Source organism: Conger conger, chromosome 11, assembly GCF_963514075.1.
Source record: "Conger conger chromosome 11, fConCon1.1, whole genome shotgun sequence".
In the NCBI taxonomy this organism is placed as follows: domain Eukaryota; kingdom Metazoa; phylum Chordata; class Actinopteri; order Anguilliformes; family Congridae; genus Conger; species Conger conger.
In genome coordinates, this window is record NC_083770.1 from 23,611,427 (window position 1) to 23,639,292 (window position 27,866).

A 27,866-nucleotide genomic window follows, 5' to 3' on the forward strand; every position below is an offset into this window, starting at 1 on the left:
CAATACACTCTCTCTCAGCATATGCTCCCAGTATCATCCCGTACCATGCAGAAGAGCACACATTTAAGTGCGTGTGCTCTCGCCACCGGTAACAAATCCGATTCTCCACCAGTCCAACGTTCACAGTCAGCAAAGTGCAAGATCACTGCCGACCGTCTCCACAAACATTCAACATTACACAAACCAGGTTGAATTGAAACTGTAAAGCATGTAAAATAATTGATCTGGTTACAGTTTTATATCTGGGTAATGTCAGTTTTATCATCCCTAAAGATACAGTAGACTACAAGTGTTTTGATTACGGCCGTCAGTGGTTTTGACGGTCTTATGTTTTATCAGAAAAATAAAACTAAACGGTATTAAGTCTGTATAATTATAGATTGAAGGTTTATTATTGCTTCAATCACAGTGGGCCTTAAGTCTTTGTTGAGAGGCATGAATAGGTTGTTATAGTGCGACATCTAGTGGTAGAAATCCTTATAACTCCCAAATGCTTCAGATGGAAAATCTTGCAATATTGTAATAGTGGTTCCCAGTAGTAAACAGAATGTGCCAGTTCAGCTGACGCACACACGGTGTATTGTGGAATAGGATAAGGGATAATATTTTAGCTCAAGGGAAATATAATGACTAAAGAACAAGAATTTACAATCTCAACCAGGTATCATTAACAGAGAAGTGTAGGCTCACCGGAACATCATGAATGGCGATAGAATATACTGGAAGGAGTTCCAGGGAACAGATACACAGAAGAGGCAGTTCATAAAACTCAATCCTTTTTTATTGCCATTTCATTTCCACCTGTGTCTTTTCAACTGTATCACATTCAGTCAAAGTGATGTGGTGTCAGAGTAAACTGACATCTGCACAAATGGAAACTTTTCACACAAATAACTTAACTGAGAAACAGCCACAGGGGAAAAAATGTTCACACAAAATTGCTTTGGCTTTAAAATGGCCTCAACTAACAAACTCAAATTTGATAGTTGAACCACCGTGATCTGTTCTTTCACATACAGCACCAGCAGTCTACTACATGCACACATAAGCAATATAAAATGTACATTCTGTCATACTCATAAGAGAGTTTGTCGCTGTAACTGAACAGTCACCCTCTTCTCCCCACCCACTGAGCAACCACACTGAGCAGTGGTCTGCCGTGGAGGGCCGTGTGCTGCTTTTTATTCCAGCCTCAGATATTCATTACATAATTACTTCAATTATTTGCTCAATTTAGGGCAATAGGTGTGCACATAATGTATATAATATTAAATGTGTTCTGTTGTCTAAATAACAACGGTTACCTATGTCCTGTGCTTATTTAACTGTATTTCATGCAGTTAAATGCATATGGCTGAATGAGTAATAATTGGAATCAATTAAGGCAGCATTAATAGGTTGGAATGAAAACCTGCATACATACCGCCCTCTGTGGCAATGAGTTTGAGACAACTGCCCTGAAGAGTCAGCTTAAGTCAATGTTTCCAGTGCTGCGGCATGGTGACTTGCGGTGTCTAAAATAAGACGCTCATAAAACACAGCTGTCCTCAGAAAAAACACACAGCAAAAACACGGCCTACTCGTGTGTACAGCCAGGCACACAGCACTCAGAGAAAATGTCCGCTCTGAGGGAGGACTGCTTGTCCAAACAATACTTTGGTCATCGAAAAATAATTAGTACTTCAGCAAAACATATAAAATGTCATTGAGATTGTTCTTACAATTCCAGGGAAATGTATTGGGAAGAGTTAAAGGTAATGCTCTTGAAAATCATAAGTGTCCAGGGTTTCCCGATAACGGTGTCTCTTAGCGTTTTACGAAGACTCGAAAGGTATACCTTACTAAAGTTGTTTACTTTTCTAGGCGTGTTCCCCGAACTATCCCTTAGGAGGTTACCTAAGTTACTAGGCCCATCGACCTTTCTAAGATCGATTATTCACTCCATGCAGCAACTGTTTGACTGCGTTATGAGGGAAAGTAGTGTTCTTTATGAATAGAACACTGCAGGAATACTTTAAAATATTGCATTTATCACAACTGGTGGGAACGTATTAATAGAATTAAAAACTTACAAACGAAATTATCCAACCGTATATATAATTTTCGGCAAATGATATATACGGTTTGTGATGTCAGATTGTGATATCACACCTCGTCCCGCTATGCCACCTAGCAATAGGCCTTCTTTAGGATGTCATGTTTTATTTACATTATTTTACATTAGCTTTGCCATGGTGCCTTACATGACTTTGCAATCAGGATTGATTTGCCAGAAGTACCATAACATTACAGGTGTAATTCATTATTAGCTGACTCTTCTTGACGTTTTCAATAAAAGCGCACCAACAAGCAAAACACTCCAACAAGAAAACAACATAAACTATGGCGGAAAAAAAACAAAGAAAAAAGCAGTCAGCTTCACAGGAAACGAAATGGAGACATTGTTAGAGGACGTGGCGTGGGAATTATTTTCCAGTTTTAGGACTACGGTGTCCCAACAAAACAAAGAAAGAACAAGAATCGCTCCAGCCCACAGAGGGAGTGGGAAATCGTCAATTTATAAATGTAATTTAAAAGGCAATTAAGCAATAGATAATAGATAATGTTCAATAGAGTGCAACACGTGTTATTTTAGTAATATTATTAGCCAACTACAACTGTAGAATTATTAGTGTACATATTGCTTGTACACTATTGAGATGTAGCTAACTACGACAGCTGATTTCAGAGGCTTGCGGTCGTAACAGTGGTGGCCACTAGCGAAGTGAGCCGACAACATCGCTAAGGTATAGCTAAGAGTGGTCCAGACCAACTTACGAAAGTGCGACGTACAGAAGGTATACTTAGCTAAGAACGTTTCGGGAAACACGCTGAAACATTAAGGTAGAGCTTAAGGTATAACTTACGAACGACGTAGCGTTAAGGCTTCGGGAAACGCAGCCCAGTCTTGTAGCTGTGTTTCATGTGCTTGTAAAGCTACCCAAGATTGTATACACGCATGTTGTTATAATAGATTCTAATAATATCCAAGATTACCGATCCAAAGATATCTACCAATTTATCTAAATAACGGCTTTTGTATATAAAAATAAGTCTTTGTCTAAAAAAAGAATTCTTCTTATATAAGACAGCCATCACTGATTTTCATAATTCGAAAGAAAAAAACATTTTCTCATAATGATGATTCATTTTACAATATTAATTCATGAAATGTATATGAATGCATCTTTTTATATCAACCAATGACCATCTACACATTAAAGGGAACTATTATACAATTCAGAAATACACAATGTACAATGTTAAGTGTGATCCTCCTTTAGCCACTCTTCCCCCCTCCCCCATGCTAAATCAGAAAACATCATAGATTATGATGATTTTTTGGCCAAGAATGAAAGAAAACTGTGGCACTCCAAGTACAAAGCGTATTTACACAAAACACAATATTCACAGAACAATATGCAAACTGCATGCACACTGGTGAAAAAAAGTTATTACAATTTTAGCAACTTGTTTTAAATTTTTATGAGAAAAGGTCAACTACAGTCAAACAGACATGCACCTCTCCTACGTTTGACACCTGACCAACAGTCCTTAACAAGGTAACACGACTATGAAAACATGGGTAGCTTCTATATTCTAGTGCTGTGAGTTTGAGAGGGAGTAGGCAGTTGAAGTCTACAGTAACAACGTAAAAATGTAACATATTCAGCTATTGCCATGGACACAATAATGGATCAATAGCCTCAAACCCTGCTTTAAGAAAGCTTTGTTAATGAAAAACAAATACAAGAATTAAAACAAAGCCTGCAGAATATCTTTTATTTTCAGATTCCACCTGAATACGCTACAAACCAATGCAGTAATATATGCCATCATGTAAAAATATAATTTGAGCAAAATAATTTGGCACACATGTTGAAATTAAATATGAAGGCCAATGCCTACTTTTCCTCATAGACAGGGAGTACCGAGACATTGGTTTATGAAAAAAACTTTTTTTTTCCATATGCAAAACAACTACAATGATGAAATAATAAATACTTCAAATACATCCTTTCGATCTAAAAACATTTTAGCTGAAGTGGCCTTGGTTTCAAAGTGCTGAGAACCCAAAAAAGGTGAAGATGAAAATGAACAAAAATTGCTCATATTACATCTCAAACACACTTCACACACAACTGTGTTCATTCTTCAGCCAAATCTGCCCTCATTCGCTGAAGAATGTGTGTGTTTGTAGAATAAATGAAGCACATTAATTGAATTCACACATGCACAGACCCATGCAGGCCTCATAGTGTACACTCTTGTTGTGCACTCTGCCAAAATAGTTGCTTTTGGCTGCCTCATCAAGAATCTAAAAAGTCAGGACTTGTGCATTGTCCTCAATGTCTATTGTTCTACTATAGTTACCTTATATTCAACTTTCTATCATCTTATCTCTATAACAATTTTTGTTCATCATTAATATACTTGAGCAAGGCTTACGGATCCAAAAAATGTAAAGGTTTATTCTCAGCAGATACCTGCTCATTCTCTCAGGTCTCAGATGCATCTCTGACCACAGTCATGCCATTCCACAGACACAGAAGCCTTTCATTCAGCACCACTAAATCAGTGCCCCAACAACTTTCATCACCCGTGATCATCTCTTCATCACTGATAAAAAAATGGCTGCCGGTGTCACTGTCAGTCTCATATGATGAAAGGGTGACAGCCTGCTTTTCAGGGTGATGATGCTCTCCTGGACAGCGAAATGGAGTCTGCTGCCACCTGTTGCCAGGCTCTGACTGATGTTAACCAACAGCCTACTTTTCTCTCCAAAGGCGATATTGGCTGATATCACAGAGTTGCGGACACGTGCATTAGCTCCATTCACTGCACAAGCGACCAGCACGAAGACCACACTATCACACTACTCACAGCTAATGCTAAGTGCAACATAGAGGCAGGCTAAACGGTGAGAAAGCCCTCTAATCTTTTATGAATTACACTGTTAAAGATATTCTCTTAAAAATATTTACAGTTGTTTTTTCTCTGAAACCATCTTAACCATTGCACATAACCTTAGTTAAGTGTTTAGCAGTGCTTCAATACACTGCTAAACACTACACTGCTATAAACAAAAAAAGTATGAATTTACAGTACTACGCAACTGTGATAAATCAATAAACCAATGTTTCTATGCTCATAAAATCTGAACACAATCATGTTGCTGTGTACACGTTGCTGAGGTGGTTGATGTATACATTTTGGGTCAATGTGATTGATGTACGCCCTGCCGTAAAATCCAGCTAAACCAGCTTAACCAGCTTGAAAATTGAGCTGGTCAAGCTGGTCATAAGCTGGTCTAGCTGGGTATGAGCTGGTCTACCAACTTACACTGGTAGCCTGTCTGAGCTGTTTCAAAACATAGCTTGAGCTGGTTAAATCATGCCAAGATGGGAGCTGGCCTGAACTGGTCAACCAGATAAGCCATGTTGAGCTGGGAGCCGGTCTGAACTGGTTAACCAGCCCCACCATGTCGAGCTGAGAACCGGTCTGAACTGATTAACCGGCTACCTTGAGCTGTATTTTTCTGCAGGCCGTGTTTAGGGTGGATGTGGCGAGCGCGGCATGGGTCAGTGCTTGGCGAATTCGGGCACCTCGGAGACCATGCCCAGCCCCAGGGCCCCAGGCTGCTCCAGGGCCAGCAGGGCATGGCAGCCGCGGGAGAAGCGGTGCCAGTGCGAGCCCAGGAGCTGCCCGCTCTGCGCGTTGAAGAAGGACAGCCGCCCGCGCAGGAAGTCCAGGAGGACACCCACCCTCACGGGCACCTCCACCGTGAAGATGGCCGTCTGCGTGCTGTCGTGCAGGAGCTCGAACCTGCAGCTACGGGCACGTAGGACAGAGAGAGAGAGGAGCACATCACCTCACATAACCTCACATCTCAGCCTTCCCAGGGCAGTGAATATTTGAGGATATATTTACAGCAGATGATCAAGCCCCAAGATCTCACAGACATAAGAATGTTACTGATCATACAAAAAATACAAACAATAATGCATAATCACTAGACTCTCTGGTAGGGGACAGTTGTTGGCCAGGTCTGACACTTATTATTTCACATTGTAGGTTTCTCTGGACAGCAGCATTTGCTAAATGAATGTGATGTACGGCTACAGTATTAGTCCAGGACACGCACATGCTTATCACAATAATAACCATAAGCCATCTGTCCAATTCCTCTCATTCATGTTCCAGAAATGTCACTCTTTCAAATCTGGTAGTTTACTCCATGGCTAATTGTGATTTTTCAGTTTGTTCTCCATTGTGTAAATAACAAACAAACTTTGATCAAATTACTTCAGATACTTTTGATCGGTCCACTGGTGTCCCTATCGTTGTCATGGCAGACCTGCTGACGGAAACCCACACAAAGCAGCAGGGGCTGCGGAGCGCGTGTAAGGTGACGGGGGTCTTACCTGGTTGCCGTGGGAACACAGTGAAGGCACCATGACGTGCTGTCCTCTCCGAGCGGGCAGTCCCGGGCGGGTGAGGCGTACGCCACGCCGATCCTGTAGGCATCGCTCCCGTCCACCGCCGTCTCCCAGTAATGGTGCCCTCGAGGAGGCAGCAGCTCCCCCTGGATCTCCACACACCTGGGGAGGGAGAGGAGGTTACTGCAGCGCCCCCTGGATCACCACACACCTGGGGAGGGAGAGGAGGTTACTGCAGCTCCCCCTGGAACTCCACACACCTGGGGGGGGGGGGGTTACTGCAGCTCCCCCTGGATCTCCACACACCTGGGGGGGGGGGTTACTGCAGCTCCCCCTGGATCTCCACACACCTGGGGAGGGAGAGGAGGTTACTGCAGCTGACCCTGGATCTCCACACACCTGGGGAGGGAGAGGAGGTTACTGCAGCTGACCCTGGATCTCCACACACCTGGGGAGGGAGAGGAGGTTACTGCAGCGCCCCCTGGATCTCCACACACCTGGGGAGGGAGAGGAGGTTACTGCAGCTCCCCCTGGATCACCACACACCTGGGGAGGGAGAGGAGGTTACTGCAGCTCCCCCTGGATCTCCACACACCTGGGGAGGGAGAGGAGGTTACTGCAGCTGACCCTGGATCTCCACACACCTGGGGAGGGAGAGGAGGTTACTGCAGCGCCCCCTGGATCTCCACACACCTGGGGAGGGAGAGGAGGTTACTGCAGCTGACCCTGGGCTGGGGGCCCCCTCCTCATACCAAAAAAAACCCATACATTTTAATGTCCAGGCGCCAGGTTCGCCTTGTAGAAAAAACAGTGGCAGTGCTGGGGACAAGATGAACAGAACAATGTGTGAATTTCACAGTGCACTTCGTAATGTAATGTAATGAGTATTTCTGATGCATGTCAAAATGTGTAAAAATGGGTTGTTTCATATATTCAGAAATCTATTTTCAATGTATGTAAAATGTATATAAATATATTTTCAATGCATTTATTAAACATATTTCTGAATAGTATTCCAAATATATTTAAATTCCAAATATTTATTAAATGCAATGCAAATGCATGTAAAATACTATATTGTGAAATACATTTTGCATTGAATCCTATTTAGAAATTTGAAAATACATTGAAAATATATTTAACATACATTGGAAATAAATTTCTGAATATATGAAGTGGACAAAAAAACAATTACACATTTTGACATGCATCAGAAATATACATTAAAATGTATCGTGAAATGCATGTATTTCCCGTTTAGGCTGGAGGACCTTGCAGGATGGCGACAGTGCGGAGCTCTTACTCGTTGGTGGATGTTTGCAGGCTGTAGGCCTCCTCAGGATAGCGCACTGTGGTCCGGTCTGCAGACAGCTCCAGAGCCGGGTGAGCCGACTCCGGCAGGAAGTGGAACCTGGTGCCTGGACAAGTGGAGGGTCAAGGGTCAAAGGTCAAACCAACACAGACCAGAAAAAGCACCTGCCCACCAGGCTGACGGTAAAAGAGAATTACTGGTATAACAGACACACACACACACAAACCAGATTGATAGACTGATCCAGAATGATTTAAAGACAGTGGCAGTGCTGGGAACAAGATGAACAAAACGATGTGTGAATTTCTCTGCAGAACTACCTCACAGTGCACTTCGTTATCAGGCTGGTCTGTGTTGTGGTTAGCGTGTTGTGGATAGTTTACACAGGTATCTCGGAAATAAAGTGACTGAAGAGGTACAGTACATTCTCCAAGGATTACATTTCTGAAATGTACCCTGAAAGTACAGTAATGTTATCTTTGGGTACAAAGGAGTACATTCTCCAAGCAAAAAAGGTACAAATTAATTCTATATTGCTGGCTAGATTCTACATGTGTGTACCTATTTAAGCACTTTCCATACCTTAATTTCTGAGAGTAGCTGAAATTTGACATTAATGTATTTTTAGAAAGATCTTTAAATGTCAATCTGAAGAAGCAAAGCGCAAACTGAGCTGTTGTCCAACAGAGCACGGGTCAGTGTGTATTGGAGTTTCAGCACTCCTGCCTAAACGGTCAGTGTGTGTTGGAGTTTCAGCACTCCTGCCTAAAGGGTCAGTGTGTGTTGGAGTTTCAGCTGTCCTGCCAAAAAGGTCAGTGTGTAATGGTGCGTGTAATCTCACCTCTGGTGGAGATGAGAGCTGCCTCGCTCTGCTCACTGGCTCCGAAAGCATTTGCGGCTTTGATGTAGAAGAGGTAATTCTCATTGGGGTGCAGGAGAACCTTCTGCTCACATGTCCGTATCGCAGAGATGGATCTGTCCAAAGCAACAGCACAGTCACTGAAAATATCTACAATATATTCTTGGCTAAATGAGAGAATAACATTCTGTAATATGACATTCCTATTTGCCTTCTGGGGAGCAATACAGAAGAATGGCTGAGCAAGTGGTGAAGATAATTATCCATCAGTAATTATAGAGGAGATGAGAGTGGGAACTACCATATCTAACAGACTGTCAGCACCTTGGAAGAGTTCACGTGGGAGTAGGCCAGAACAATAGATTGAAGCAACAAAAGCTTGTGGCTGTTATTTGTACTTTTATTTGTATACGTTACATGTTAAGCACAAAGTGCTGCTTATACATTTGTGTGTTCTTAATGGCGATAGTGTATATTACTTGTAGGGTGTGTGTGTGTGAGCGTGTGTTTGTATGTGTGTGTGTGAGTGTGCGTGTGTGTGTGTGAGCGTGTGTTCGTGAGTGTGCGTGTGTGTGTGTGAGCGTGTATTTGTATGTGGGTGTGTGAGTGAGTGTGTTTGTATGTGTGTGTATGTGTGTGTGTTTGTGTGTGTGTGTGTGTGTGTGTGTTTGTATGTGTGTGTGTGTGTGTGTGTGTGTGTGTGTGTGTGTTTGTATGTGTGTGTGTGTGTTTGTATGTGTGTATGTGTGTGTGTGCATGTGTGTGTATGTGTGTGTGTGTGTATGTGTGTGTGTGTGTGTGTGTTCGTATGTGCGTGTGTGTGTGAGTGCGGTGACCCACCTCAGCCCCTCCCCCTCACAGGCGTATTGGCGGCAGTACTCCAGGGTGTAGCACTCCGCTGCGTCTGGGTGGGTGGGGCTCCAGCGAATGGTGGCAGAATCCCAGCATACCGTGCAGCGCTCAGTGTCGATCGCGGGAACAGAAGGTGCTGGAACACAAGGCCGCAGCTCAAACCTCGTTCCCTCCACGTCAGTGCCCAGACACTCGACGCTGGGGTTCCGTGGTCTGGCCCAGCGCCCTGCACGTAAAAGGCCCTGAGGGTCGCCCTCGGACAGAGCAGCTCACCCCGCAGATATCATCACACGCTAACTATAGCTCTTACTTCAGCTGGGGACAGATGGCATACAGGGATGTCATTTCTTTGAGTTAACCAGAGGAAGATAGATAACATCCATACCAGAGAAAATTACTGAAATAAAATAAAAATCACAGTATATGGTGACTAATTTTGAGAGACAAACAAGATAATAAAAAACCTCTTTGCTTGCAATAAAAGTCCCATCTTTTACATTACAGGCATTTAGCTCTTATCCAGAGAAACGTACAATGAAGTGCAAATCAAGGGACAAGTGCGTTGAGGACCCTAGAGGAAAGTACATCTGAGACATCTTGAGAAAATAGTGGACAGACAAGTGTAAACAGGGAGGGAAAATGTCTCAAAATTAAGCTGTAAGCGGACAAAGGAATGAAAACAGTGCACTGTCTGGTTCTAAAGGTGTAAACATCTGTACATCCACCGGTTTTGAATGAGTAAACGCAGTACACTTGCTGATTTTTAATGTGTAAAAACAGTACACTGGCCGATTTTGAACGTGTAAAAACAGCACAATGGCCGATTTTGAATGTGTAAAAACAGTACACTTGCCGGTTTTGAATGTGTAAAAACGCCACACTCACCGGTTCTGAAGGATAGTTTGTCACTCGGGAGGCTGCAGCCCGTGTAGTTGACGGCCATCACCCACACCTTGTAGCACTTGTCTGCTTCCAGGTCCTCCAATGTACAGTAGCTCTCCTTCACCGTCACTCTGTACTCCTCAGAGACAGCTGGGGTCAAAGGGCAAATGGTTTTAAAACTACAGACACCACTCCCAATGTAGCTAACCAATGAGAAGCTCCCAATGAGAGAAGCTTACTTTAGATACAAAAAATACAGATAGGTTTTAAGTAAGATATCTCTGTGAATTATATCTTATAGTAAGTAAACTACTACTCTCATCGGCGGCACCAGTTTAAGGTTTCTCAACTGTCTCAACTTGATGGATATTGTATATTTAGCTACCTCCTCCTTCAGTTATATTTCCTTAAGTGATCTCCAGAACTGCACCGCTTTAAATCATTTATTTTAATCTAAATTAAATTTAATGGTTGAATTGTTCAGCACACAAGAACAGATAATTAAAATTATACTTCTAACTAATATGACCTACAAGATAAAAACCATGTATAATATTTTCTCATTTCAGAATAACCCAAATTATATTATCAAAGACAATTTGTTATGGTAGAAATACACATGGATTTATTTGCAAGTCAAAGTTTAGGGCAAATGTTGTTTGAATCATCAAAACCATTTACATGAAATATAGAACCTTAATTAATAAGCCATCACTAGAATAATCATCAATAATCCAGCAAACCTGAAGCAGACACAACTGTTACATGGATGCTAGTGGCTAGAATTTCTCCTTAATGCTGCTATTAAGATTGTGATTCTAACACAGGGACAGGGGCATCATATTCAGAGATAATTTAACAGCAGTAAAACTGCGCATATGAATCCAGTCTTACGCCTTTTTGAGATCCTTCAACGCCTACTGTTATCTGAGGACAGGAGAGACAATGGAGCGGGATGGGCTGGTGTTCTCACTTAATTAACTACCGAACAAAGATGGCATAGGGCAAGCTAAGGAGGCTGCATCTAATATAAATCACTGCACTTCAGGGAATATATTTAACGCTGTGCAAAAGCAATACAAATTCTCCCAGTCAAATTACAGAGTACAGTGCTATGAATAAATCTTTCTTTTCAATCCACTTGGTCCTGGGGGCTTGTGCTAGGTTTAACCAACTTAAACACAAAAAAATCTTGGGACCCAGAGAGAGGAGATTAATTTGCTTTCAACTCAATTAACAGTTTTACTGCAGGGCAAAGAGCCTTCTTTGTACTGCAGAAAAGTCTTGATTGAGGTTAACTCATTATAAGGTTCAGATTTTTGTCACAGATTTACAAAAAAAACACTGATGCATCGATCTTTTCTGTTCTTTAAGTAAATGGAGACGGTTTCACATTTAAGTGAATTTCTGAAAATGTGTTGTTATTGTAAAATGGAAATCCAAAAGATTTTCATCAAGATAAGGATTGGCTCTACTCTATCTTGCTTGTCTGCAGAGGTTGTTTCAGCCAAATTGAGAATGGAACATGGACTTCCTGTTCCTAGAGCTTATCAGAGGCACGTTCATTTTGCTGCGGTTTCCGGGTTGAACGACATGTTTCCTCCCACAGCGTGCAACGTTTTGCAACAGGTTTTGAGGTACTTCTGCTCAAGTTTGGCGGGACTATCGGGGGTCTAGCCTGAATGAATAATGGTGTAGGCCTATGCTTTAAAGCATGAATGGCCTTCTCAGACACCACAGTAGCAAAGCATACCTACGGGACCCCCACGGTTTGCAACAAGCTGTTCAATGTGCCACGTTTCTGTTTAAATAAATACTTTGCTTCATTTTGTTAGGGCTGAGTGTGACCCTGGTGTTTGTACCTCCTTGTGGCTCCTCCATGCAGTAGACCTGGAAGCAGTCGATGATGTCGCCTTCGTTGACCCTCCAGTACACAGTGACAGAGGTGCTGGTGGCGGAACTGGGCTCTTGGGGCTGTAGGTGGGGCTTCTGAGGGACTGGAGGACACAGAACAAGCTGAATACCTACCATAGCATGCATAACTGGCAGCTGCACATACTAACTCTGACAATTTCAGTTTCCTGAAAAGTGAGACAAGGTGAATTTCACATGTGCCCTACTAAGCACATGAAGACACAAGAGCAAGAAGTTCCATAGTTCCATTAAAAATACATTAATTTAAAGTTTGCCTTGTCTTTCTTCTGTGAAATTTTTAAAGACTGATATGGTAACTGTTAACTGATAACTGCGTTATGGAACTCGAACCTGTGGTATATTGTGGATATTGGCACAGGAAGGGGGTGTAACGCCCCTCCTGCTACCACCCCGTTAGCTGTGCCAATATTCACGATATATCATGGGTTAAACATCTCACTCACCTGGAATGCTCTACTCCTAACTCACCTGGAATGTTTTACTCCTCACTCACCTGGAATTCTACTCCTCCCTCACCTGGAATTCTCTACTCCTCACTCACCTGGAATGCTCTACTCCTAACTCACCTGGAATGTTTTACTCCTCACTCACCTGGAATTCTACTCCTCACCTGGAATTCTCTACTCCTCACTCACCCGGAATTGTACTCCTCACTCACCCAGAATTTTTCTCCTCACTCACCTGGAATTCTCTACTCCTCACTCACCTGGAATGCTCTACTCCTCACTCACCTGGAATGCTCTACTCCTCACTCACCTGGAATGCTCTACTCCTCACTCACCTGGAATGCTCTACTCCTAACTTACCTGGAATGTTTTACTCCTCACTCACCTGGAATTCTACTCCTCACTCACCTGGAATGCTCTACTCCTAACTCACCTGGAATTCTACTCCTCACTCACCTGGAATTCGGCTCCCCACTCACCTGGGATTCCTTTCAGTTCCTTCCGACCATTCCCAGGGGGGCTCTTGGCGTAGTCCTCAAACAGAGGGAATGCGCTGGGGGTGAGCTCCAATGAGAGGGCAGCATCCAGAGCAGTGGTCAGGCTGTCAACACAAGCAATAATACCCCAGCTTAATACCACTGCTTAATATGCCTGCTTAATACCCCAGCTTTATAGCCCTGCTTAATACCCCTGCAACCTCAAAGCTACTGTTCCTTTAATAAAGGCTGGAACTGAGTTGTACATTGGTGAGCTGAAACACAGGAGCTTCTGTGTGCTTTACCTGATGAAGAAGGCTTTGGATCCATAGTTTAGCTTGCATAAAAACAGGATATAGAAGGATATTGAAATTCATTTTAAATCAAAGATGACACCAGCACAATTGCAAAAATATATTTGTATGATTTCTTTAACATAATTCTGCTTGATAGTACATGATTCATGATTCCAAAATGATCATACTGCTGTCAGAGTGATACACACATGTGCATCACATACTGTACATGTATCAGGCAATATTTCAAAAGATGTGAAACAATTGCTGTTATAAAACTGATGTGTTTTACACAGTTACAATCATCAGTTACACAGTTATCAAATAGAATCAGTCAGTCCAAAACCTATCCTATAGTTAGCTGTCAATTACACAGAAATTAAACTTTTGTTTAAATCTCCTTTTATATAAGGTAACATTAACAAGCAAGTATCGTTATCAAATGTTATCAATTGTGATCCTTCGATTTATTTGTAAATGCACAAAGATGCACATGCAAAATTAGAAATTAGCCGAAGTCTCATAGTAACTTTGAACACACTCATGAATACTATACTATATTGAAGCTCTCCAAGCTTTCCCAAGAACATGCAGGTTTACAATATGAACAAACATAAATCTAACAATATTAGTTTGCTATCGTAACTGGAATACCCAAATATAACCATGTCCCCTCCCTGCTGTTTCCTCTGTGAATTCTGGTGTCTGATGTATGAATGGGTGCCCGACTGTGCGCTAGATATCAGTGACTCAACTGTAAATGCATATTTTTTAGATAAGAATTGAGTGACAGGGGAACTAGAGATACAGTACACCATACATTGTTGCTAGGCACTCCCAAGCCATGTATGTAAATGTGCAACTTTGGGTCTCATCTCTGTTCTGGTGATGGAATACTAGTTTAATAAAGCTTGATGAGACCAAATGCTCCTGAGACTGTTAAAAGCTCCAGTAAGCCTGTAGAGACACCTACGGATTTCAGATATTTCAGTTACGTATTTCATGATTTCCATTCACAGAAATGTCTTCACCTCACAGAACGAGTTAGCCCATTGAAATCATTTGGTCACAGGTGGATTACACAGTCATCTCTGGAACATAAACCACTGTTTGTGTTTCTTTTACCAGAACATCACACCATAGACAGAATCAACATGCAGCATCAGGCGTTCTATGCCATTACTGTGATTAAGCAGACGGGAATAACAGGCACATTTCAGTTACCTTGTGTTAATGTCTTTGGATGACTGAGGGTAAGAAAGAAGGAGAAACACGAGATTAAATGAAGGATTTCTGAAATTATGAGCTGGTAAAGAAAGACACTAAGAAGTTACAGCCTATTTTAGATCAGGTTTGCCCAACCCTGTACCTGAAGATCTACTGTATTGTCCTGTATGTTTTCACTCCAAACTTAACCAAACACACCTCATTTAACAGCAGGACTTGTCTTTGAGTGGCTATGCGTGCTGAATAAGGGTAGAAATGAACACCTAAAGGGCGGTATTTCTCCAGAAACAAGGTTGGGCAGCCCTGGATTAGATGAACACCAATTTACCATGCATACATACTGATACATGTTGGCACCATGATTGTGTGTATCTTACACAGAGGGGACTATTAGGCTATACAGTCAAAGAAAGAACATGGAAGTATGGAAAAATACAGAATAATGGAAACTATTTCTTCATTGTTGTTGAACTGTTTACACTTATAACTGAAAGAGAAAAAACAAAACTTGTGTTACAGTATACCGCTACTTCGACAAAATACATAATTAATAATCATCCGAATAATGACAATCATTGTCATCTTCATCATTTGGCAGTCACTTATCAGTAGTGTACGTGAACAGAAATACAGATAAATGAATATGTCTACAAAAGCAGTGAAACTAAACTAGCAAGATACATTCCTTGAAGAGGCTTTGACATAAAGTAGATATTTTTCACACTGTGAAACAACAGTGATATAAAACAGCAGTTCACACCATGTATTGGTGTTACTGCTGAAAGTATGTCTGAATTCTAGACCCTTCAAACATGCAGAGCAAACTGAGAAAATAATTATATAAGTTATAATGCATTATTGACCTTCAGTAAATAATAGTGATGTGCAATTGTGCGTAATGTGTAATGTTATTTTGTAGTCTTATTTGAACTCTGTACAGCATTTTGGTCAACATGCTGTTGTTTTAAATGTGCTCGATAAATAAAGTTCACTCGATGTCATATTGTGGATAAATCAATGGAAAAGCTGGATAAGTCAATGGAAACATAAATGTTTTGGCCATAGATAAAACAAAGCTATTGTTAGAGCAGAGCTTATTGACGGTACAGTAGCTAAAGTAATGCAGCACTATCACCCCTCTCCTATCTGTCCCTGTCTCATATCCTAGCAACTTCAGTTTGGTATGTCCACAAACCGAGGAATCCTTAAGAATATCAGCCAAAATACAGCGCTTGTGTGTTCCGTGGAAAAAAACATGGAAAATGGAATGAGAAGAGATTAGATATCTCACTCTTTCTGGACGGGAAAAGGCCTGGTGACAGACATCAAAAAGACAGCTGCTGTTTTTATTCATAGTTGGGGAGGGTGGGGGTGGTGTGTGTGTGTGTGTGTGTGTGTGTGTGTGTGAGTGTGCGTTTGAGTGTGTGTGAGTTTGTGAGTTTGTGTGCATGTGTGTGAGTTTGTGTGTGTATGTGTGTGTGTGAGTTTGTGAGTTTGTGTGAGTGTGAGTTTGTGTGTGTGTGTATATGTGTGTGTGTGTTGTGTGTGTGTGTGAGAGTTTGAGTGTGTGCGTCAGTGTGTTGTGTGTGTGTGTTGTGTGTGTGAGTTTGTGAGTGTGTGTGTTGTGTGTGTGTGTGTGAGTGTGTGTGGGAGGATGGCGTGGGGGTTGGGAGTTGTTGGGAAGTGGGAGATGAGTGTGGAATGAGCAGCTTGTTGTTCACCTGGTCTAGTGGGGTCGCACACTTCCTGTTCCTGCAGCACGTTCATGTGAAATTCTAAAACAATCCTAATTCTAAAACAATTGGCTGAGACCGTGTTCCACAGTGATTGTAAAACTGATACGGTAACATTTCATCAAACAGCCTGTTTGTAAACAGTTGGCATTTATATAGCGCTTTTATCCAAAGTGCTGTATAATTGATGCTTCTCATTCACCCATTCATACACACACACACACACCAACAGAGATTGGCTGCCCTGCAAGGCATCAACCAGCTCGTCAGGAGCATTTGGGGGGTTAGGTGTCTTGCTCAGGGACACTTCGACATGCCCAGGGTGGGAATCAAACTGGCAGCCCTCTGACTGCTCTTACCGCCTGAGCCAATACCGCCCCCATAGTTAACTAATCATAGTCCTTATCCAAATTGTAACCAACCAAAATCCTATTCCGAATAATTGTATCATAAAGATGACACTGATCCAGGAAAGGGGATAAAAATGGTCTCATACCACAGAAATCTGGACAGAATTGTTGGCTGGCAGGAGGAACGATCTTGTCTTGAACACACACTCCAGTACTGCAGTGATACGCCTATAAAGCTGTGTTTCCGTTGAGTATTGAATAAAGTGAAATTTGGACTTACAGACACCAGTGTGAGAGGATTCGTCTCCTCGATCTCCTTGGTGGACTTCTCCAGGGCTTCCTTGGCCGAGTCGATGCTCTCCTGGAAGGAGACGATGCGGTCATAGAGCTGCTCCAGCTTGGCCTTCTTCCCCTCCTCCATGTTGTGGGACATGTCGTTGTACTGATCCATCACCATCCTCATGATCTCCTCATTCTGCTCATCCAGGCCCTGCTCGCTGGCTTTACAGTGCTCCTGCATGGTGCAATCAGAAAAAGGGCCATTAACCCTTTAAAAGGTTATGACAGGGATAATCAACCCTGTTCCTCAAGATCTACCGTCCCATAGATTTTGATTTCAACCCGAAGTGTGCAGGGTCAGGAGCTCGGAGAGCCTCTCACACTTAGCGAGGTCAGATTGTGACAACCAATTGGATGATAACATAGACTATACGGGCTCCCAACCAGATCTGAAAAAAACGTCATAAACAGAACACCTCTTGATTGCTCAATGAGATTCGAAACAGAATCTGCTCACAAGACCTCTCATACTTGATGAATTCAAGCCAATCGTGACTTGGATTTTTCTGATAAAACACAATTGGGAGCCCGTAAGCCAGTCGGATCGGGGTGGGGCGGTATCGCACAGCTAGCAAGTAGCAATGTTAAGACCTAACTTTTTTCTTACAATTTGGTCTTGATCAGAAAAGAACAGTCAGGAGGCTGCAAGTCATATAATGTACATCCGCCCTAAGGTGCAAGATCAGAAATATGTGGCGGGATGTTCTTAACTGAACATTGTGATGCTGAGTTGTAGAACACTGCTTTGCTATGCCCTTCAGAAGGACATTCTGAAAAACCTGCTCTTTAAAGGGTTAATGGAATAACTCACAGGGCCCATGAAACTTAAGCAACACATTAAATGGCAACGCAGACATAACATTCCAAATGACTGGCTATTTTTACCCAACGATGATCATCATCCGTGTGATGTAATACAGGCCCTTTCTACAAGCTGTCAAAAAAAATCAGCAGGCAGAGGATAGAGGGTATGAAATATATAAATATTATATGTTGCAACTTTAATATTAGAATCATTAGGATCCTTTGAATAGCTTACCTCTACAGAATTGTACGCCAACTCAAGTTCTGACACAAGGTCGGTAACATTTTCGGATCTTTCTTGCAAGACAGCTATCCGCTCACTCAGCTTATTCTGGAAAACATCATGTGGAATATCATTCAATTGTCCAAGAACACTTTTATTAACTGCTTGTCATTTGAAGGGATGAATCAATTGCTGAAGCCATTATTTATAAGTGCAAAAACAGATATCTGAGTGAACATTAAGGGTCTGTTACTAAGACCTTTAGCACGTGGACATCATTTTGGCACGCGTAAAACTAATAACACAAGCAAAAACTGGTTTGCAATCAGATCCAATCATCTATTCCAATAATTGGGCAGCCCTGTAACCTAGTCGCTAAGGTACATAACTGGGAGCCAGAAGGTTGGTGGTTCAAGCATTAAGGTCTTAGTAAACCAGGCTTTAAGTCTTATACAAGCACAATACTATTTTCAGAACATTAGGCAGATCATACGCAGGCCATCTTCCTGCCCTTGATTCGGCAGCTGTTCTGTACACCCGAGCCAGAGGCTCTACCGATGACAGAAATTTCTGCGCAAGTGTACTGAAATCGATTAACTACATTTATCTGTAAATCAAAGGGAAAACGAACTGTTCTTATGCTTTATAGCAGTGCTAGAATTCCCATGAAGGACAGGAAAGAAAGCTCCACGGAGAGGGCAGCCCCAGACAGGGGTCTTTACAGGGTATTTATAAACTATTTTGGGCAGAGGAGACACCAAGTGGCCACTCCAATCCCTTCAAACACATAAGCCAGGCCAGCAAAGTGCAAGGAAACCCCCCCACTGACAGCTCTCATTCATTTATTTAAAAATGTAACCTTTATTTACACATGCGTATTTTCAGCAACATTTGACAGTAGCTGTTTGGAATACCGAATGATCCTGTGTTATGACCAATGCTGCACCACTCTGAACGGTTCCTGAAGACCTTACCCCACTTTCAAATGCGCAATTTTGGTGCCACTCTTCCACATTAGAGGTTTTTTAATTGAACTACTAGTTTTGTGCATAGTGACTGCTTTTTCTGCTTTTTTCACATACTAGAGAACATTGTAAATGGTAAATGGTTGGCATTTATATATCGTCTTTATCTAAAGCACTGTACAATTGATGCTTCTCATTCACCCATTCATACACACACACACCAATGGTGATTGGCTGCCATACAAGGCACTAACCAGCTCTTCAGGAGCATTTGTCTTGCTCAGGGACACTTCGACATGCCCAGGGTGGGAATCAAACTGGCAGCCCTCTGACTGCTCTTACCGCCTGAGCCAATGTCGCCCCTACATTGATTCACTCAATGCAGCTATTTCATGCGCAACGATGGCATGCAAATGTAATGTTATTTTCAGTTAACATTATACCCTCTGTATTTAATTTCCCCATCCTAAAAGCAAAATAAGCACATTGGGTATCATAATATTGCTCTCTTTTCTTCTCCATTTAAATTTATATAATTGAAAAATGGTCCCACAAATGAATTGCTCGATTAAATAAAATTAAGCACGGGAATTACACACATTTTGTCCTCAGGCAGTTTTTAATATCATTTGATTAAGGTGCTGTAAAATTAGAGCAACCAGGAGAGAATAAAACGAGAGGCAGATGCACAGCCTATCCAGAGAGCTGTTCTGAACAATTTCTGGCACCCAGGAGACAGTGGAGGCAGATCAGATGTCAGTCATGGACATTAAATGATGTCACAGAAGACCTTTTCTGCCAATCAAAGCAGAGATGATAACACAGCTCCCAGTGTGGGTAACACTGCACAGTAATGTTCAGGGCATGCAGTAGAGGCGTGTGTGTGGCTTCTGCTGAGTAAACAATGTGTGTCAGTCAGCAATGAAGGGCTTATTTTTTCAAGCCACAAATTCAACTCATTGATTACTCATCAATACTATGCATACTGCACTTAAACACATGCATGTGGAATTCCAGCTATCTTTCTGTTTTTTCACATTTGAATGATATTTCTGAGAATTTCTTAAAAGAAAATACATATGTTGTTGCTTCAGTTATTGATACAGCATGTTCCAAAAATTGAGTCATTTTCATAATTATTACATACATAATAATTAAAGGCACACAGATACATTGATGTTCTCTTCCTGGCTTTAGTAAGGACAATGCCCACAAAACCCTGCTCCCAGAGCTGAATTCCCCCTCCGCCTTCGACTCCTGTGGTCAGCTCTCAGTGTTAACATTTAGCAAAGTCATCCAATAATAATGCAAAAACATACATTATGTCACGTGGGAAATCATTTTACAAACTCATTTTACATGCTCTTGGTGTTTGCACTGCAATCACCTGGAGAAAGTGAAATCGATTGTTGTTGTTTTGTTGTTTTGGGTTTAAATAATTTTTTCACTAAATATAATGTGACTAATCATCTTCATAGCATGTTCCACATGAACACAGACGCTGAAAATGTAATAACTGTGATGCACAATATGAATAGAATATACTATAGACAATGGCAGCAAATTACAAACACTTGCATGTCATTTGACTGCCTTTTGCCCAGTAAACAATTTTTCTTCTGATTGTAATATTTGTTAATCAATGGTACATTATTTATTAGATTGTCAAACACTCAATACAACTTACACTACATATTCAAAGATTTATATAATATTGAGTATGTAAGAAATATTATACAGCTTTATTACACAATATTTGTATATATTTATGATGGTAATACACTGGACCCAAGATCAAGAATGCAGCAGCATGCAGCCCACTCCACAACCCCTTCCAAGAGAATCACTCCATGAACATAAACCAATTCAATCACTTACCCTTATATCCTCATATGCCTGTTCCACAGTCATGACATCATGGTCCTGATGTTTACTTGTGAGTTTATCTTCAGATGAAATTGGGCACTGGCAGACCAAACAGAAGGTGTCGAGGGTCTGTCTTTTCAAATCAGCTTCGGCCAGTTCGGCCTCAGACAGGGGGATTCCCTTCAAGGATTCAATGATTTCGTAGTCTGCCTCGAGCCCTTGATCTCTGTCCACCTCTGGCATGGAATTGCGGTCTTCATCAGGAGGTTCCTCAGCTTCTGTGACTTTGACTTCTTCGGTCTCCAGTTCTGGGAGCTCCCTTGCCTCTTGCTGGGTGATGACCTCGTAATCCAGTTCCATGGGCACTTCCTCCTCCTCATCGTGGTGTAAAAACTGGAATGGCTCTGGCGCCAAGAGTGCGGGGTCTTCGCCGAAAGCAGAGAGGTCCTCCTGAGGGGAGAAACTCCTGAGCACAGGCCTCAGGCCTTCATCCTCCTCCCCATCCTCTGCTGATTCAGCCATAACTAGTGGGGACAACCTGAACATCCTCTCCCTCTTTTCACCAAGTCCCAAATTTGGTTTGGACTGGGCATCTCTGTGCCACTCATGAATAGTGAGAAGTTCCCTATCTGCTCCCTTATCAATGTGATCTCTCTCTGCTTCTATCTCTACTTCCAGAGAATTCCTCCCATCATCTGAGTGCTGGAGACCAGTGTCCTCCAGCAAAATAGGCTCCTTTTCCTCTTTGATCAACGATGTTTGGTCATCTGCTGATGTTTTAGGCTCCATCTCAATTATCTGTTCAGTTTCTGACAGTTCCTGCTCAGTCAGGTCCTCTCTAGCTCCTATCGCTAAAACTGGGGATTCTTCTTCAAGCTCTTTCTCAGATGTGGGTACAGTATCATCTGGAGGTTCACATTTTAAACAAGCTACATCCTTGCTCTCCACATCTGTAACACCTCTTGAAATGTCACTGGCAGTGATTATTTTATGTGCTATGCTTTCTGGCTCCTCAGTTGCATCTTTGAACGTATCCTCAGGCTCCACAACTACAACTGCCACTTCAGCTTCCTGATCTACACTTTCGTGATCAGCTCTCATTTCAATATTTTCACTGTCAGTGACAATTTCCTCATGCACAATTTCAGGCCTCTCAACGTCTACTGATTCTGCCACCTTCTCTTTGACAATTTCCTCATCAATGACTGCTTCCTCACACGTCTCTTCTGGCTTAACAACTGTCACTTCAGGGACTATTTCTTTCTGCATAATTGGGATCTCCTGATCTAAAGCAGCCTCTTCAGTTCTGTTAATTTCATCTGTATCTGGTACTACCTCCTCTGTTGTGCTTTCAGGGCTCTGAGCTACAGCTGAATCCTCTATTTTATCTTCTGCAGTTTCTCTACCACTGGCTACTTCTTCACACACTTTTTCAGGCATCACAGGCGTAATCTCAGTGGGTATTTCTTGATCCATAATTTCAATCTCCTGATCTACTGCAGCGTCATCAGATTTTACTTGATCTTCTTCTTTGCTGGGGACTACTTCCTCATATATGATTTCAGAGCTTTTAGCAACTACTTCTGTTGAATCTGTGGTGATTTCCTTAACACTGTCCATTTCTTCAGATGCTTCTTCAGGTTTAAGTTCTATTTCCTGATCTGCCAGACAAACTGAAGGCTCAGTTCTCTCTGCCTCGGTTTTGTCATCTTCAATTGTTTTTTCAACATCTTCTACCTGACTTTCAGAAACCTCATTGCACACCTCTGGACTCTTTCTCTCTGCCCTGGCTATCTCCTCCTGCAGATCAGGCCTCTGTAAATCTTCAGTTTTGTCCTCCAAGGTCATAATGACTGCCTCACATTCTTCATTGTCACATGGAACTGGACTTTCAAAAACCTCACCACACACATCTGGACTCTTTCTCTCTATCCTGGCTATCTCCTCCTGCAGATCAGGCCTCTGTAAATCTTCAGTTTTGTCCTCTGAGGTCTTAATGACTGCCTCACATTCTTCATCATCACATGGAACTGGGCTTTCAAGAACCTCACTACACACATCTGGACTCTTTCTCTCTATCCTGGCTATCTCCTCCTGCAGATCAGGCCTCTGTAAATCTTCAGTTTTGTCCTCCGAGGTCTTAAGGACTGCATCACAGTCTTCATCTTCACATGGAATTGGGCTTCTCCTAAAACTTTCGGCAGTTGTTTCCTTTTCCTTTTCTTCCTTAACGTCATCCTCTTCCTCTACACGAGTCAGGCAGCCCGTGAGCTCAAATTTGCTTTGAGACCATATCAATCTGGCCCCTTCTTCTGGGGGATCATCTGTTACAGGCTCATCCTCAATCTGAGGAGTCTCGTCTTTTAAAATAAACTTTTCCAAGTATCCGCTTGCATCATCAGAGTCCGACAGCCTTCTTTGTAGGGACTTCTCAGAGACTACACTCTCCACATCGGACATATCCTCTTCTTTCAATCTAACACCTATTGCGTCCTCGTAGAGATCTGAGTAGTGGAATGACATTGCAGGCGGCTCCTCCAGAAGAATGGGATCTATGATTTTCGGTGGTCCAGCAGGCAGGAAAATAGGTGTAAGAATTGTGTCTTCACTCCCAAATAAGGATGAACCACTCTCCTTCACCACAGATTTTAAGGGTTCCCTTTCATCCGTACTGTCTTCTTCCTCATTCTCAAATTGCCTGTTGATACCATGTTCATCTTGTCCATTACCATAAAACACCTCATCGAGATGCTCACTCGCTATTTCAACATCAGTGACAAAAACAAATGTGTCATCAGATGCTGACAAACCGTCTTTCTCATGATTTGGGGAAGTTTGGTCTCCTTCAGTTCCACCTGTTTCTGTTTTCTCCTCTGCATCCACACTTGGAATATGCTCATCCAACAAGGTAAACTTCTCAAAATAATCCATATCACTGGTTCCATCCTTCAAAGTTTGTTTATCAGTCGAGGCTGGGGCAGAGGGTTCTTCATTAATGACTTCCACTTGTACTATTACCTGGTCATCCTCTTCTATTTCATCATGTGTTTGTTCATATTTTGTGGTTGATTTAATCCTTGGGTTCTCCTCCAGATAAGATAGGTTGTCTGCCAGTTCAGTGCTGTCCTCTTCATCGACTGTAGGGAGTCTTGAAGGAACTAAAATGTTAAGTATCTCATAGCCCTCTGACACCAGGCTAAATAACTCCTGTTCTTTATCCAGTTTAGACTCGCCATTTTCCTCAGTGTTTTCAGGTCTCACATTAGGCACAGAGACCTCGGTCATAACTGGCCTTTCGTTCCCACCAGGGAAATTTCTGGAGGATGGTCTTCTCAGCCGCTCCCCCAGCTTGCCTCGGCCACTCCTTTTTTTCCTTTTACGGATGATTTTGTCCTCGTCCATGATGATGACGATCTTGCCCTGGGTGCCCGAGCCCTCCAGGCTGTAGGCGTCAGAGGTGGAGCTGGCCTCGGAGGCCCAGGGGGTGGAGCAGCGGCTGGAGGCCGTCTCCCACACGATCCCGCTGTCCTCGCTCTGCACCGTCACCATGGAGAAGGAGGGGTCCATCATCACGCACTGGAGCCTGGGCTTCACAGCTTCATCCTGCACTATCTGCTTCAGACTGCAACAGAGGCAACAGAAAGGGAGAGCAGGTTAACCCTTTGAAGAGTCTGTTTTCTATGGAATGTTTTTTTCAAAAGTCATTCATTTTCAATTACCAGTAGTAGTTGTTACAGGAACAGAGGCAGCAACAGAATGAGAGAACACGTTAAGGGCAATTATTTAATTATTACCAAGATTGTCAAAGATGGCAATAATTTCTATTGGAATAGTGTGCTCACAGTTCATTCAGTAAAAAGCAGTGATTATTTTGCTTAAGACTTTTATGCAATAGTAATTGTGCCCCTTAGTTTTTAAATGTGCACTGCGGGTACTGATGGATTTATTGTATTTTCATAATTATATGTGGGTGTTGGAAGCAACAGAAGGAGATAGCAGGTTAGCTATTTGAAGAGGGTTGTCTTTTTAATTCTAAATTAGTGTTCTCAAACTCAATTGTTTTTAGTTACCAGTAATGGCTGTTAATTTCAATAATTTCATCATTTTTATTAGGATGGCATGCTGCAGTTAATTCAGGGAACTGTTGCAATCATTTTGCTTAAGGCTTACATGCAATGGTTTTTTCGTCCCTTTTGTGCATCTTGTTAGCTTTTAAATGTGTATGGATTTATTGTACTTTCATAATTCAATGTTGGTGTTGCAAATCAGAGATGTACAGTTAGACAACCTGGAAATGTCCATCTAGGAATTTAAAGAGCAATGATACTTTGGATTTTTTTTGTCTAATGATTAAAGTCGTGCAAGATAATTACAATTATTGTTATTATGAACAATTATTATTTTGTTTACTTGCTATTTAGATAGTAGTATTTTAATTATGAATATAATTTTAAAAGTTAAGAGGCTAATGTTCTTGTAGGCATTTAAAATCATCCAGTGTCAGTCGCAGGCAGGTGTGGACTTTGTCTGAGCAGGGACAGGTGATATAGCGGTCACATCACAGCCTTGCACAAAATGTAAACTCCATTTCAGTGCAGTCAGTAAAGGCACTGGCAGGGCCCAGTATAAAAAAATAAAAGATACAATTGGCTTGATCCCAGCAGAAGCTGGGTGGGCTTAAGTTGGCTTTCTGTGGGTTAATGTTGCATTAGCTGCAGATCAGTCAGGAACCCACAGGGTATTAATCTGCTTTACACCTCCTCAGCCATTTGAGCGAGCGGATTTACCTGTGTATTTACTCCCACTGGCCTGCCCATTAAAGACCTCAGAAGCGTTAACGAGGGCAGAAAAAACATGCGCCAGCCCCTACTACACGATGATGATTATTGCAGGTTTCAAAAAATGGCTTGGTAACTGTTGTAAACAGGTGGGGTGAGTTAAGTAATGATCCACGGATACAAGACCTAACAGACAGGGCCTGTAAGTGATCTGAATCATGAAAGGTAAGTAGCGTGTGCTGAAAAGTCTAAGCGCCTATGATATTAAATAACATTATTAACACTGCGAGGGATGTGCTCCTCTCACGCTGTGTAGCATGAGCCCCTCCTCAATCAATCAATCAATCAATCAATCAATAAAACTTTATTCTCACAGGTGCGGGTGCAACTCAATGTGCTGTACATAAAAGACAGGGTGACTGAAAGATACAAAAAACATGAACATGAAATTGGCTTAAAAACATACAAGGAACATGCAATACTTCTCTTGGATGGACACGATGAACTGCCATTTCACTGAACCATCAATGCTTCAAAACTCAGTGTAAAGTTTTTCCCTTTGCAGAAACATCACTTACAGAGCCCCATTCCTCACTGTTCTTGTTGACAGAGCCTAGTTGCATGACATGCATTTGTCATCAGCCTTTCAAAATATGTCCTTAGAAAACATATTATGACACTTTCAATCAAAGCTAATTGTACAAGACCCTACAGTGGACATCAATGAAAACCTTAATTTGACTCTGAGATAGATGGCGGGTTTTGATTGTACTGATGTTTAACATTACCAAATGGGTGTTTCCAAACGTATGATTTGTTTTAGCAAAGCGCACAAGGCTGGTCTGACAATACACCCAACAGCACCATATGGTATATCACATCCAATGCTTTGCATTGTTTCATATAATGATCCATTTGCATGCATTCAATCACAATTACTGTACCACTTATACAAGTGAAGCCTCCACTTAATAAAGATATCTTCCCCATTACATAGCTCACATTTATATAAGGCCTATGCCTAATTGCCTGAAGAATTCAAGTCTGGTTTAACAACAAAGGTTTCACAGTACAACAATAACAACAGGTTTTAGGATTCAAACCAACTTTCTGCTTTAAGCTTTTGAACCCTGATATATCCTGTTTTGACCAATAACTGCTACCATCTCCTTGGTCTACACTCGTTTAATTTAAGAAACAGATACGGGAAAAAAGTGCATCGTCAAAAACTACAATCAATCCCAAAATAATAAAGTCAAAGGTCATTGGAGAGTGTACTAAATCTAAAATAGTTCGACAGTAAAAACATTTAGATTACCTGTTGTGGAGCTCTTCGACGTCATCTTCCTCGTCGATAACCCCTTCCTCAGACGGATCATCCTGTGACTCTGTGACAGAAATCTCGGGCTCGACCCTATCACCATCTTCTTGTAAATTATTATCCATTTTCCTGTTTTTTTTTGTTGTATTAAAGTTGACTTAAACCCCTTCTAGTGCTACGGAGTGTGGCTCTAGATTTGTCATTCCAAGTTGGACGCTGTCCGTCTGAATCAGCTCACTCTAGAAATAGAAACGAGGCCGCCCGTATTCCCCAGTCCTGGTGGGGGTGTTCGTTATATGAAAAATGCCACTGGGTCTCACTGCCCCCCAAGTTTATCATCCTACCCCGGCACCGCCGCGAGGGTCACGCTTCAAGTCAACTACAACTAATCGGCTTACAAGAATGATAACTGCCATTCACGACCCGAAGTCTTGAAAATGCTTATGTTGCGTATGTGCAACAGGACCGGTTTTTGAGTGTACACCTCTGCACTGAGATGAGGTGGACCTCCAAGCGTCACAAAACACCGTGCAAACTGACTAAGATCCATTTCCCGAGACAGCGCTAAAAATATAGCTGCGCATAAGTACCAGGCTCTCCTGCGTCATATGCGGGGCTCATAAAACTTGGTGTAATTAGTTGGGCGAAAACATAATGAGAAGACTACAAAGAAAGCACAGTCAGCCTGGGAGACGTCAGTGTTTGTATTTGGGATAGATTTGA

The 27,866-nt window shown here is 42.0% G+C and overlaps 1 protein-coding gene across 1 annotated transcript; it reads right to left on the reverse strand.

The window, feature by feature from the left end:
- Positions 1-759: 759 nt before the first annotated feature.
- Positions 760-27,620, reverse strand: LOC133140618 (cardiomyopathy-associated protein 5-like). The gene is made up of 13 exons (XM_061260669.1): positions 27,141-27,620; positions 21,057-24,666; positions 18,226-18,321; positions 17,128-17,361; positions 14,762-14,784; positions 13,245-13,366; positions 12,247-12,381; positions 10,388-10,534; positions 9,491-9,638; positions 8,633-8,766; positions 7,783-7,897; positions 6,465-6,641; positions 760-5,871 (listed from the first exon to the last, which is right to left on the reverse strand). The coding sequence occupies exons 1-13, from the start codon at positions 27,266-27,268 to the stop codon at positions 5,622-5,624; spliced, it is 5,319 nt and encodes a 1,772-aa protein (XP_061116653.1). The 5' UTR covers positions 27,269-27,620; the 3' UTR covers positions 760-5,621.
- Between the last annotated feature and the right edge of the window lie 246 nt (positions 27,621-27,866).

Bases quoted from the DNA above. Each gene is read 5' to 3' on its own strand.
- LOC133140618 (XM_061260669.1), bottom strand. From the start codon at position 27,268: ATGGATAATAATTTACAAGAAGATGGTGATAGGGTCGAGCCCGAGATT. The intron at 24,667-27,140 runs GTAATCTAAATG...CCTCTGTTGCAG, and splicing joins GTCGAAGAGCTCCACAACAG to TCTGAAGCAGATAGTGCAGG. The intron at 12,382-13,244 runs GTGAGTGGGGAG...TGTGTCCTCCAG, and splicing joins GGAACTGAAAGGAATCCCAG to TCCCTCAGAAGCCCCACCTA.